Here is a 14,442-nt window from a genome sequence, read left to right as displayed (position 1 = left end):
CCAAATAAACTCTTCCTCCTATAAGTTGCTTGGGTCATGGTGTTTTAATACAGTAACAGAAAAGTAACACACATGCATATAGCTACATAACAAGTTCATGGCTAGCCTGGGATATATGAGACCTTGTCATACCAAGCAAACAAAACATACATTCCCATACCCCCAAAACAAACACACACCTACGGGCAGAAACCTGGCTCAGTGGTTAAAAGAGCTTGCCACTCAACCAAGAAGATGAGGTTGAAACAAGGCAGATGTAGTATTCCACAGCCTATAACGCAGTGCCACAGAGGAGAGAGTCACAAGGATCTCTGGATCTTAGGGGCTGATGGCCTAGCTGAAAAATTCTAGTTTAAGATTCAAGGAGAGATCCTACCTTAAAGGTACAATGGAAAGAGCAATAAAGGAGGAAACCTAACCCCATCCTGTTTTCTGTACACATGTATGTACAAGCACAAGACCCATGCACACATGTACAAATACCACACACACAAAAACAATTTAAAAAAAAGAAAAAGAAAACTATTAGTGGATGAGACCTACTCACTGTTGTACAGACCACAGATGAGGTCCAAATATCCAAGCCATAATTTACTTATAAATTCAAATGCAATATAAACCTCTTAAGAGATTCCTAGAACTATGAAGGACACTCACAATAAGTTTTATAAATCAGGAATACAATTTATAAGCCAGAAAAATATTTTTTCCTATTAAAAATGTATTAACACTCCGATTAAGCAGTTGGACTAAAAGCCTCTAAAGGCTATTTACTAAGTAAAAAAAGTTGAGCGGCACTCCTGCCAAGGTCTGGGAGAGCATGTTGGGGATGGAAGGACTGAATGGGGAAGTTCAGAATACCTTTATTTCTAGTTTGGGCCTTGAAACTAGCTAGCTATGGCACCCTTGGCAGGTACCACCTTTCTGAGCAATTCTAAGACTGTACCAAATGAAATGGTACTGCCAGGCATGGTACGCATGCCTTTATTGCCAGCATGCAGAGGGCAGTGGTACTGCCAGGCATGGTGTGCATGCCTTTATTGCCAGCATGCAGAGGGCAGAATCAGGCAGATCTCTATGAGTTTAAGATCAGTTTGTTCTACAGAGTGAGTAGTACTACACAGTGAAAGCCTATCTCAAAGAAACAAATGAACCAAAAAAAAAAGGAAGGGAGGGAGGCTATATAAGGGAGAAACGGTCTCAAAAACAAAAAAACAAAACCAAAAAAAAAAAAAAAACCCACCAAAAAACAAACAACAACAACAACAAAAGAGGCCAGGTAGTGGTGGCATACACCTTTGATCTCAGCATTTGGGAAACAGAGGCCGGAGGATCTCTGAGTTCACGGCCAGCCTGGTATACTGAGTGAGTTCATGGACAGCCAAGGCTACATAGAGAAACCCTATCTGGGGTGGTAGTGCTTCCTGCTCTTGCAGAGGACCTGGGTTCAGCTCCCAGCACCCACATATGGAGGCTCACAACTGCCTGTAACTCTAGTTCCAGGGGATCAGATGCCCTCTGTGGGCACCTGCACCCATGTGGTATACAAAAATTCACACAGCCTCACCCATATACACATAACTAAAAAAAATGAAAACAAACATAAAGTATATAGCCAGTAATGAATTCAGAGTATGAAAGAGTTGGTGTTGGTTACGTCTACTGTAACTCATTCCATCCCATGACAAGTTTATAATTGTTTAGTATCTAAAATTGTTTATGTATGTGGCTGTTTTGCTTGTATATATGTTTATGCAACATGTGTGAGCAATGGTGCTCTTGGAGGCCAAAAGAGGGCATTGGATCCCCTGGAACTGGAGTTGTGAGCCTCCATGTGGGCACTGGAAACTGAACCTGGGTTCTATTTGACACAGCAAAAGTCACCTATAAGGAGGAAACTTCAGAGCTGGAGAGATAGCTCAGTGGTTAAGAGCACTGGCTGTTCTTCCAGAGGTTCTGAGTTCAATTCCCAGCAACCACAAGGTGGTTCATAACCATCTGTAATGAGATCTGGTGCCCTCTTCTGGCTTGCAAGCATACATGCAGGCAGAGCACTGTACACATAATAAATAAATAAATCTTAAAAAAAAAAAAAAAAAAAAAAGGAGGAAACTTCAATCAAGGAAATGCCTCCATTACAATGGCTTATAAGGCATGTGTCTGTGTGGCATTCTCTTGCTGACTAATGGCGGGCAGGGGGACCTCGATCAACCAACTATGATCCTGGAAAGTATAAGAAAGGTAGCTGAACTGGAACCCAGAGACAAGCCAGTAAGCTGCATTCCTCTATGGCTCTGCTTCCGACCTGCTTGAGTTCCTCAACAATGGACTGTGATCAAGATGTTGAAGACAAACCTGTTCCTTCCCAAACTGCTTTTGGTCATGGTGTTTATCATAGCAACAGAAAGCAAACTAATACAACACATGAATGCTAATCTTACTTGTCAAGTGTCTCTGTGCCGACCATGGTGCTACAGGCAGAGTAAGAACAGATGACCAGGAAAGTACCTGTTCTATACAGAGGAATTTACATGTGGTTCTGAAACACTAGTCTCCCCAAGCTCAACCCTCAAGAAAAATCTTTAGAACCAACAGAAGCTATACATATCTACTTGTAATCATATGTATTAAAACCATCATTTTTGGCTTTGGGAAAGACAGGCATTAATGGCATTAAAATCTGATAAAAAGTTGGAGATACAGTTCTGTGATAAAGCTTATGGGTTTTTCTTTTTTGATTTTTTAAGACAGGGTTTCTCTGTGTAAGTAATTCTAGCTGTCCTGGAACTGGCTTTCTAGACCAGGCTGGCCTCAAACTCACAGAGATCCACCTGCCTCTGCCTCCCAAGTGCTAGTATTAAAGGCATGTGCCACCACCGCTGGGCTAAAGCTTATGGTTTTAAGCCCTAGATTTCAATCCCCAGTTCAAAAACAGACAACAACAAACAAACAAAACCAAGAATTTGTGCTAGTAGCACACGCCTTTAATCCTAGTACTCAGGAGGCAGACAGAGGCAGGGGAATTTCTTGAGTTCGAGGCCAGCCTGGTCTACAGAGCTAGTTTCAGACAGCCAGGGCTACATGAGAAACACCGTCTTGAAAAACCAAAACAAACAAAACCAAAACAAAAACCTAAGAAAATGATATAAAATACCTAGCACATAAAAGACCCCCAAATACTTGGGATAAACAAAATGTCAGTAGATACATAAGTCTCCCTCTCGCTCTCAGATGACTATTTGAAATCTAAAAAGAAAGGAAATTCCAGTACATGCCATAGTGTAGATGACTTTAACAATATTGTAATAAGTAAAATATTCTAAGTCAAAGACAAATGGACAAACATTGTACAATCTCATTACATTTGGTACCTAAACTAGTCCAATTCAGAGACAGAAAACAGTTCGGTGGATGTAAGGAACTGAGAAAGAAAGGAGGCAGTTAAGGTTTATTTAATGTATGAACAGCTTCAGTTTAGGAACATTTCTGGAGAAACAGATAATAGTGAGGGGTATAGAATTATGTTGAATGTACTTAATATCATTGTGCTGGCTAGTTTTATGTCAACCTGACAAAGCTAGAGTCATCTGAGAGGAAGGAACCTCAATCACAAATGCCTCTGTAAGACTGGACTGCAGGCAAGCCTGTAGAGCATTTTCTTAATTAGTGATTAATGTAGGAGAGCCCAGCCCATTCTGAGTGGCACCATCCCTGGGCTAGTGTTCTGAGTGCTATAAGAAAGGAAGGCTGAGCCGGGCGGTGGTGGCGCACGCCTTTAATCCCAGCACTCGTGAGGCAGAGGTAGGCCGATCTTTGTGAGTTCGAGGCCAGCCTGGTCTACAGAGCGAGATCCAGGAAAGGCGCAAAGCTACACAGAGAAACCCTATGTAAAAAAGAAATGAAGGCTGGAGAAAGAAACAAAAAGAAAGCAGGCTAGTGAGCCATGATGAAGAAGCCAGTAAGCAGCACGCTTCTGTGGCCTCCGCATCAGCTCCTGCTTCCAGGTTCCGGTCTTGTCTCCCTTCAATGACAGACTATAATGTGAGAGTGAAGCTTCATTTCCTCCCCAACTGATTTTTGGTCATGGTGTTTATCACAGCAATAGAAACCCTGACTAAGATAGTTATTCAACTGTACACTTGAAAATGGTCAAATGCTGGGCTAGATGTGGCTGTGTTGGTGAGTGCTTACTCAGCTTCAGGAAGCCCTGGGTTCCAACCCCAGAATCACATTTAAAAAAAAAAAAGAAAGAAAGAAAAAGAAAAACAGCTGGGTATGGCGGCACACATCTACAATCCCAGTACCTGGGAGGTGGAAGGAAGCTCAAGGTCATTAGAGTCCTAAATTCCATGTGATACATATTTTACCACAATGAAAAAATGAGAGCTGTTGTATATTATCAACTAGTAATGCTAAAAGTGGAGCCAGAGAGGTGCTCAGAGGTCAAGTGCTAGTCATGCAAACCTGATCATTTGAGTTCAAGTCCTGCAAGTTGTTCTCTGACCTCTACACGTGCCATCATATACATAATAAATAAATAAATGTAATAAAAAAAACAGCAATGTTGAGCTAGAGAGATGGCTCAGCAGTTAAGAGTACCAGCTGCTCTTCCAAAATCCCTGGGTTCAATTCCCAGCACCTACATGGCAGCTCACAATGGCCTGTAACTCCTGTTCCAGGGGATCTGACACCCTCACAAAGACAAACAAGCAGGCAAAACACCAATGTACATAAAGTAAAAATAAATAATTAAGAAAAAACAGCAATGCTAATAATCAAACACTACAGCCCACATAACTGACAAGGTGAGGTCAGCATTTCACACTCTGATACCAGTTTACAACATCTGAATATTAAATAAAATCTAAAGGACTATCCAAATGGGCACTGTGGCTGTACATTGCTCTTAACAAGAAAAATGAAAACACATACTCTCTTACTTTGAAAACAATATAAATGTGCTTACCTCCACTTGCATATTCCATGATTAAGTAGAGTGTTTTTTCTGTTTCAATGACCTCAAACAACTTCACTGGAGGGAGAAGACAGATGAGAAAAAGAACAAATGTCTGTATGTACACAACATGCACCTATAAGCTACAAAAATACCCAACTTTTTCCTGCTAAAGGTTTTAGAGAGCTGGCCCGTAAATGCATTTTAGGGATTAAAAAATATTCTGTATTACATAATTTCGTAAAAGCAAAGAAACCATAAAAATAAAGACTATTTCTGGGTGTTGAGAATGTGCTCAGCAGTCTGGCCACATGACTGCTTGCTTGCTTGCTTGCTTGCTTCCTTCCTTCCTTCCTTCCTTCCTTCCTTCCTTCCTTCCTTCCTGTCCATGATGGTGTGTCTGTGTAAGTGGGGCTGTCCTTCCGGCAGCTCAACCCTATTCTTCACTTTTTTTACCTATTGCCCTCCTGGCAAGAGCAAGCCCTTTCATCTGGTACTACGATTTTAAGGAGAGGGTTCCACCTGAGATTTCTGTAACTTGGGGAACTTACTGCAACTATCAAAGAACTAGGCCCCTTTGTTAATATTCTGAAAGTAAAACTAGGAATAATTAGAAGGGGTTATATGGCAATCAATTTTTTTCTTTTGTAGTACTGAGAATTGAATCTAGAGTCTCACAAATGCTAGTCAACCATTATCCCCAAACTTTTTAATACTTATTTTGAGATATGATCTAAATTACAAGGCTGGCCTTGAACTCATTCTGTAGCCAAGCTATGGAGTTATCGTTTTTTTTCCTGCCTCGTCCTCCCTAGAAAGTAAGACTACAGGCATGTGACACAAGCAGCAAAAATCACTTTTTTGTTCTTTCCTCTGGAGCTGAGGTCTGAGCACAGAGTCTTGGGCTTGCTAGGGAAATCTATCACCAAGCAAATTCCTAACCCCAGAGCTTCTTTTAAAGAATGATTTTCAGAGACCAGCCTGGACTACATAGTGAGTTCTAGGATAGCCAGAGCCATATAGTGAGACCTTATCTCTAAAAACCAAAACTGAGACAAAATAAAACAAACAAAAAAGAATGATTTTCAGGGGGATGGGGACCAATGAAATTTTGCTATGATGACTCCTTTCTTTAGATAGAAATTCCTATTTCTGCTAATTTATAAAGCTACAACACATCAATTAAAAATAAACATTTTTTAAAAAAATATGAAGTAAATCTCTGAAGCTATTAAGTCACTGTTGTACATCTACTTAATTTTGTTATTTCCTTTCATTTTTTCTCAAAAAAAAAAAAATAGGAGGCTAGTCCTTTATAGTTAAAGGATTTTTTTTTTTGATGACTTAGTAAGATACTAGAGTAAACAAAATACCTGAGAAAGCAGTGAGTGTTCAATGAGCTATGAGAGTCTCAGACCATTATTTAGTCTCTGTGTTCACACAGTTAAGAAAACCACCTTGAGCCGGGCGGTGGTGGCGCATGCCTTTAATCCCAGCACTCGGGAGGCAGAGCCAGGTGGATCTCTGTGAGTTCGAGGCCAGCCTGGACTACCAAGTGAGTCCCAGGAAAGGCACAAAGCTACACAGAGAAACCCTGTCTCGAAAAACCAAAAAAAAAAAAAAAAAAAAAAAACCACCTTGAGAAAGTAAAGGCAGTACTGGTAAGCAAGCAACATAAAAATAAAAGTACTTTAATATGCAAAAGCAGATATTGGCTCTTTTGAGAAAATTATCTTAATGTTATATGAGTTTAAAAATTAAATCTAGCTGGGTAGTGGCAGCACATACCTTTAACCCCAGCAGTGGGGAGACAGAGACAAGCAGATCTCTTGAGTTCGAGGCCAGCCTGGGCTACAGAGTGAGTTCTACGTCAGCCAAGGCTACACAGAGAAACCCTGTCTCAAAAAAACCAAAAACAAGAAAAAACAAACAAAAACAACCAAAACAAAACAAAATTGAATCTCTTACATTTAGTGAGTAGAGCACTGTGATTAATGAGCTTACTCTACACTGCCCTAGCACACAGAGGCCTTGCGCTTTGATCCCACCGACAGGAGTGATCAAGAATTTAGTGATGAAATTCTGAGCAGCAGTGATAAAGTCAATTTTTGGTGAAAAATTAGAATCTAAAAATCCAGAATTTAATGATTACTCTCAAAGGGTTAAAATGAAAAACGAAGAAAGGGTTGTTTTCCATTATTATACTTCTTGTGGTTTTTCTTTTTCTTCAAATATATATTTATGGATTCTAATATATATATTTTTCCATGAATAGCTCTTCAGAATGATAGCTATTTTATAGGTAGTAGCATTTTTCTGCATAGTAGTGCATAAAACAACAATGGTTTTTATTTATTTATTTTTTGTAATTTTTTAATTTTATGTGCATTGGTGTTTTGCCTGCATGTATGTCTGTGTGAGGTCATCAGACCCCCTGGAACTGGAATTACAAACAGTTGTGAGCTGCCATGCGGGTGCTGGGAATTGAACCAGGTCCTCTGTAAGAGCAAGTGCTCTTAACTGCTAAGCCATCTCTCCAGCCCCAATAATGTTTTAAATAACAATGACTAATTTAATAAAATAGTGTGTAAGCTATTTGCTTAGTATATACTCAAATTAAAAAATTCTGTGTGTTAGTAGGTGGTGGTGGCACATGCCTTTAATCCCAGCACTTGGGAGTCAGAGGCAGGCGGCTTCTCTGTGAGTTTGAGGCCAGCCTGGTTTACAGAGTATGTTCCAGGACAGTCAGGGCTACACAGAGAAATCCTGTCTCGAAAAACAAAGACAAAAACAAAAAACTATGTGTGGAAACTTTATCTTTCTATTCTGAAGAATTCATAGGTTCTCCAAAATATGATACTACCTATCTCATTTACTCTTGAAATATTTTTAGAAAAAGGAGCCATTACTTTATTAAAATGCAGTTACACAGCCGAGTGGTGGTGGCATACGCCTTTAATCCCAGCACTTGGGAGGCAGAGGCAGATGGATCTCTGTGAGTTCGAGGTCAGCTAAATCTACAGAGTGAGTTCCAGGACAGCCAGAACTGTTAAATAGTGAAACCCTGTCTGGAAAAACCAAGAGAATTAAAGCAGTTACACTATTTAAAAGTTCTATTATGATACACAGAATCAGAAGTTTCCACTGGTGTGCACATTAGTCAATTTGTGTGTTTCATCTTAGTCCTACAATTATGAGGGCAGGAAAAGGTCCTTTCCTCATCTTTAACCCCTGTCACAGTTAAGCACACAGAGGACAAAATAAATAGTTCCTATATAAATTACATTAGATAGTATGTACCCCATCTTTTATATACTACTTTGTATAAATATTTTCTTAGGAACACAGACACAGCAAAAGTTTATCTTTGAAAATATTATCAACTAATGAAATACAATTACATTTCCCAATACATTAAAAAAATTAATCAGCCAAATTATACATATTCCTATGGCATAAACGCTTAAGTCAAAATGCCTAAAAGCTGTACTCTCAAAGAACTAGTAGTACAAGTAGTAACTTGTACATGTTTTATTAAAAATAGACCTCGGCTGGGCAAAAGGGGTGGAACGTCCTAGCACTTCAGGAATACACTTTTAGCTTTATGACATACTTTCAAGATTCCAAAGTATTTAAGAAAACGAAAAGTACCTATGTTTGGATGATTTAAAATCTTCATTATTCTTACTTCTCTGAAGAGCTAAAAAACAAAGAAAAATACAAGCCCCTACGTTATTAAATGTTATATTCTGCTTACAGTATAAATTTAAGTTTTTCTTAGATAACTGCTTCATTATTTATATTTATTACCCTATCCTACGAATAAAATAATACAGAATTCAGAATAGCCCTGAATAGGTTTATAACCTATTACTACCCAGTATCCCAAATGCTCGCATTAATGGAAACGGCAGCAGTCCGGAGAGAAACAAGTACCACACTCTGAATTTAATTTGGCATCTTAAAAATAGTTTGTGATTAAACTTGGTCTGATTCATTATCTGCACACCTGAGAGCCAATAAAAACCTGTGCAGTTCCAACGAACTAAATCAGGAGCACATGAGATTTGGTGATTCCAAATGATTCTCCAGTAAGATTCCGAATGACACCAACTTGGAAGTCCTCACTGGAGAAGAGGAGTGGTTGATAGCATAGTGGGAGCAACACAGGCTTCCTGAACCACACCTCACATGCAGCTACACTTGCTGTATTCCTTGCTTTACCAATGTGATAGCAGCAAAGTCAAAGTGAGCAGAAGCTGGAGAAAATGTCTGGCCACCAGGTTCTACCATCTTGGCTCTGTGTGAAGCTGGTCCTGAATGAGAGGCAGTCCAGAGAAACGGATCCTCTCTGCAGACTCGAGCCTCTGCCAACCCAACAGCACCCGGATACACCAGTGAGCCAGGAAGAGACCTCTGCACACCAGCACTCGGACACACCAGTGAGCCAGGATGAGACCTCTGCACACCAGCACTCAGATACACCAGTGAGCCAGGAAGAGACCTCTGTACACCAGCACTCAGATACACCAGTGAGCCAGGAAGAGACCTCTGCACACCAGTACTCGGATACACCAGTGAGCCAGGAAGAGACCTCTGTACACCAGCACTCAGATACACCAGTGAGCCAGGATGAGACCTCTCTACACCAGCACTCAGATACACCAGTGAGCCAGGATGAGACCTCTGCACACCTGGCTCAGGCAGGACGTGCAGAGACGCATAGAGAACTGGGAAGTGTGTAGCAGAAACACATGCTGGCAAATACAGACGATTCTTTTTAAAATTATTTATTTTATGAGTATGATTACTCTGCCTGCATGTAAGTCCACTAGGTGCATGCGGTGCTGCAGAGGCTAGAGAGGGCATTAGATCCCCAATAACTATAGTTACAGATAATTGGGAGCTAGGAACCAAACCTGGGTCTCTGAAAGAAAAGCCAGTGCTCTTGACTACTGAGCCATCCCCAATCTTCCCTTTTTTTCTTTAGCTCCCACCCAGACAAGGTCCCACTGTGTAGCTGGCTTGCAGGAAGCTTGCTAAGTAGACCGGAGTGGCTACCTGCCTCTGCTTCCCAAATACTAGGAGTAAAAGCCAAGCACCGTTACACCCTCTGTTAGGACTCGGTTTTGCTTTTTGCTGTCTTCAATTGTGATGAATTAGGGGTAATTGCCTAAGCGTTAACTAGATTAGAACTTCACAGATTTAGGTTTTGTTGTTGTTGTTGTTGGCTGCAGCCCTGTAGAGCCCTTAGTCCTCTGTTGGAGTAAAGGTAAGGAAGTCAGGTGTAATGTAAAAGACTTTTTTTTTAACAGGAATCTAAAACAGGGTTCCTTGGGTACCACTAGCAGCAATGTGCTGGGTCAGCAACAGATTAATTCTTGCAGCACTAGAGACTGAACCTAGGACCTTGCAGATAGGAGGCAAGTGTTCTATCACCAGGGTACATCACCAACCCACTATCTTATTTATTTATTTACTTATTTACTTACTTACTTACTTACTTACTTACTTACTTACTTATTTATTTATTTATTTATTTGCTTGCTTGCTTATTTATTTATTTATTTATTTATTTATTTATTAATAAATAAATAAATAAATAAATAAATAAATAACCCAGGGCCTTGTGCTTGCTAGGCAAGCGCTCTACCACTGACTAAATCCCCAACTCCCCACTATCTCACTTTTATTTTAAGGCAGTGTCTAACGTCCAAGCCAGCCTAGAATACATTCTGTAGACTAGGTTTTCTCAAAATCATGGTGATCTTCCTGCCTCAGTTTCCCAAGTGCTGGGATTACAGACACAGACTACCATGTCTGGTGACTTCTTTTCAAAGCTGGATTTTCTTTTGGAGCTACTGCTGGCACTTGAGAGTTCTGCAGCAGTGGTGGCCTTTTTGCTATCTTGAGGAATCTTAGGTGTGGGCTATTCAAGAAACTATTTTACAGGCAGAGAGAACCAGTTAGTGCTCTTCATGTGCTCTGCAGTGCTCTTTGCCAATGGGCTACTTGGGGCACTGCTGCTTTGGCTTCTTTACATCAGTAGTTTACATCAGGGGGCTGGGGGTGGCTCCGTGGTTAAGAGCACTTGTTACTATTGCTGAGGACCAGGATTCGATTCTCAGCATCCACGCGGCAATTCACTACTGTCTGTAACTCCAGTCCAGGGGATCTAGCTCCCTCTTCTGACCTCAGTGAGAATCAGGCATGAATACTGTGCACAAACATGCAGGCAGGCAAAACTGTCATACACACAAAATAATGTTAAAGAAAAACAAAACAGTAGTTTTCAGCACTCTGTACATTGGATTCATTTGTGGGTTCTTTTTAAAAACCATGCTTCTTCTTCCCCAGACGGGTACTTTCCTCCCTAGAGGTCCTGGATGAAAGGGTTGGGACAATAATAGTGACAGTGCATTAGAATGAGAATGGCCTGGGACAGACACTCTTCTACAAGGCAGCCTGTTTTAAATTTTTTAATTAGCTTACTCATTTTATTTGTTTGTTTGTTTATTTATTTTAGGTTTTCCAAGACAGAGTTTCTCTGTGTAGCCTTGGCTGTCAAGGAACTTGCTAAGTAGTCCAGGACGGCCCTGAACTCAGAGATCTGCCGCCTCTGCCTCCTAACCCTGAGTGTTGGGATTAAAGGCGTGTGCTACCAGTGCTGGTCTATTCATTTTATTTTATGTGTGTTTTATCATCTCTCTAGCCATAACACAGCCTTTTTTAAAAAGAAAATTCCTTACCCATGAGTCCTCTAAGTCCTGCTAATTGCTTCCTTCCCTCTGTAGAACTCCTAGGAATGTCTCTGCATAGCTCCTGGACTCTTTTCCCTAACAGCTCAATACAGACCACTTGGTCATAGAACAGTTGTTCATCCTTTTTTTTTCCTCTTTCTTTTTCTTTCCTTTGTTATTATCTTCTTCCTTGCTTCTTCTGTACTGATTTGTAGCAGGCTGGCAATTCAGGCCCTTGTCTGTTGCAGTTTTGTGTCTGCAGTAAGACTATGCAATGAATCTGGCAAACTGATACAAACAGAATGCTCTGACACAATTCTTAGTTATGCCTGCTCAAAATACTGCAAATAAAAAGCTGTGGTTTTCTACTTTTAGACTTTAAAGAAGTAGTAGATAATAGGAATAGAAGAAAAGAAAAATTACTGCTTCTTTATAGGAAACTCGCTTTTTTCTTCTCTGTGTAGCCCTGGCTGTCCTCAAAATCACAGAGATCTCTGCCTCTGCCTGCCTCTGCCTCCCAAGTGTTGGGAGGCAACAACAAGTGTTGTGCCACCAACGCCTTGGAGGAAATTAAATTTTATTGACAGATTTCTTTTAACAGAACGTAATACAGCTTGTTCTTTAGAATAGGTTGAAAATTGAGACTATGACAAGGTAGTTGAATTTTTTCCATTTATTTAGTATGTGTACGTGTCACAGCATACACAGGGAAGGCAGAGACAGCTTGAGGAAGTTGGTTCTTTCCTTCCATCAAGTCGGTTCCCAGGATTAAACCTGAGTCCTCGGTCTTGGCTGAGCCATCTTCTTGGCTCAGAGGCAGTTTTAATTGTGCCAATGGTTCATTAAGTCACATTCAATACTTGGCTAATCCTACTTCTGTTTAGTTCTCTCAAGAAGTTAGCCTAGGGCTGGAGAGATGGCTCAGAGATTAAGAGCACTAGCTGTTCTTCCAGATGTCCTGAGTTCAATTCACAGCAACCACATAGTGGCTCACAACCATCTGTAATGAGATCTGGCTCCCTCTTCTGGCCTGCAGGACAGAACACTGTATGCATAATAAATAAATCTTTAAAAAAAAAAAAAGTTAATCTGGTCTCCCTTCGAGCTTTAGAGAGGACTATAATCCCAGCACTTGAGAAGCTAGGACAAAAAGAATGCCAAAGCTATGGGTTCCAGGCCAAACTGGGCTATTACAGCAAGACTGCCTTTAAAAAAAAAAAAAAAAGTTTTTTTGCCGTGCAGTGGTGGCACACACCTTTAATCCCAGCACTCAGGAGGCAGAGGCAGGAGGATCTCTGTGAGTTCGAGGCCAGCCTGGTCTACAGAGCAAAATCCAGGACAGGCTCCAAAACTACACAGAGAAACCCTGTCTCGAAGAAAAAAAAAAAAAGTTTTTTTTTTTTTTTAATTCATCAACCAACCAACCAAATTAAAACAAATAAAGGAAAGGGAGAAATAGTAGCTGATGGTTCCAGCACTATAAAGGAGGACCTAGGAGTTTGAAACCAGCCTAGTCAGCATAAAGATATCCTGTCTCCAAAAAGATGTTTTAGCTGGGCTAGAGACATGGCTTGGTAGTTAAGAGCAGTAAGTGCTCTTGTAGAGGGCCAAGATTTAATTCCTGATACCCACATGGTGGCTCAAAGCCATCCGTAACCCCAGTCCTACAGAATCCAACAGGCATGTACCGTGGTACACATATATGCACATGGGCAAAACATTCATACACACAAAATAAAACAAATAAATTTAAATGCTTTATTACTGAGTCCACAGCAACAACTTAGAAGGAGCATTCTCCACTGAAAGATCTTTGTCCCTGTCTTGCTTAATATTTTAAATAGGTGAAAACTCCATACCTAATTTAGACAGCACCAAAGTAGACATGAGCTAATAAAAACAACTCAGGGCTCAAAAATGCCCCAGTAAGGCTGGAGATACAGCTCAGGGGTAGAATGCCACACATACAACACACATACACAGACAGACACAGGTCCAAATTACAGCATAAAACCATTTTAGCAAAAACCATGTAACTTAGGTAATGAAAACAATCAATTTAAGTACAGTAGAAACTAGGCCTATGCTAAGGGAATCTCCTGTGGGTGACCAAAAGTCTGAGTGTTTACTTTAGAGAAGACTTCAAAGGCTGGCTGTATTTGAAATGGTGGATTTTGCTTTGGAGCTCCATATGGTGAAATTGAGAACAGTGTTACAGACATTTCTAAAAGACAGATACTCATCTAAAGCAAGGGAGAAACGCTGTCTAATAACAAAGTTGCTGGACACCGGAACAAGATGCTGTGGGAAGGTAAGACTAGCCAGCAAACCAGCCAGCAATCATGGTTACATCTTAAAAACATCAACTATTGGCCAGGCAGCAGTGGTGCACATCTTTAATCCCAGCACTCAGGAGGCAGAGCCAGGTGGATCTATGTGAGTTCCAAGCCAGTCTGATCTACAGAGTGAGATCCAGGACAGGCACCAAAACTACACAGAGAAACCCTGTCTCGAAAGAAAAACAATAACAAAAAAAAAATCAACTATTTTATTACATGTTATAAATGTCTTGGTTTTAATTAGACAGTTTCAGTTTAAGAAAAAGATGGATGGCTGTATCACTGTGGTAACAAATTTCCATCCCAGAGAAGACAGAATTGAGACCTCTGAAAGCCTACGGCTGCTACTCCCCAGTCTTTGTGTATTAACACTGAGAATTCCTATGTACTTCAGTGTACTTCTTCACCT

General features: G+C 40.5%; 1 protein-coding gene across 7 annotated transcripts in view; it reads right to left on the bottom strand.

Annotated features, from left to right (window-relative positions):
- Mark3 (microtubule affinity regulating kinase 3) overlaps nucleotides 1-14,442 on the bottom strand; it is a 93,259-nt gene that overhangs the window by 39,927 nt on the left and 38,890 nt on the right. For all 7 annotated transcript variants that reach the window (XM_059279784.1, XM_059279781.1, XM_059279786.1 and 4 more), the window contains exons 4-5: nucleotides 8,606-8,654; nucleotides 4,967-5,032 (exon numbers count right to left, since the gene is read on the bottom strand). In XM_059279784.1, the coding sequence (XP_059135767.1) occupies nucleotides 4,967-5,032; nucleotides 8,606-8,654 (115 nt within the window). The remainder of the gene's footprint in view (nucleotides 1-4,966; nucleotides 5,033-8,605; nucleotides 8,655-14,442) is intronic.

The sequence above is a fragment of the Peromyscus eremicus genome, chromosome 14, assembly GCF_949786415.1.
Source record: "Peromyscus eremicus chromosome 14, PerEre_H2_v1, whole genome shotgun sequence".
In the NCBI taxonomy this organism is placed as follows: domain Eukaryota; kingdom Metazoa; phylum Chordata; class Mammalia; order Rodentia; family Cricetidae; genus Peromyscus; species Peromyscus eremicus.
Note: the sequence above shows the minus strand (reverse complement) of the source record. Positions and strands in the feature narration are given on the sequence as shown.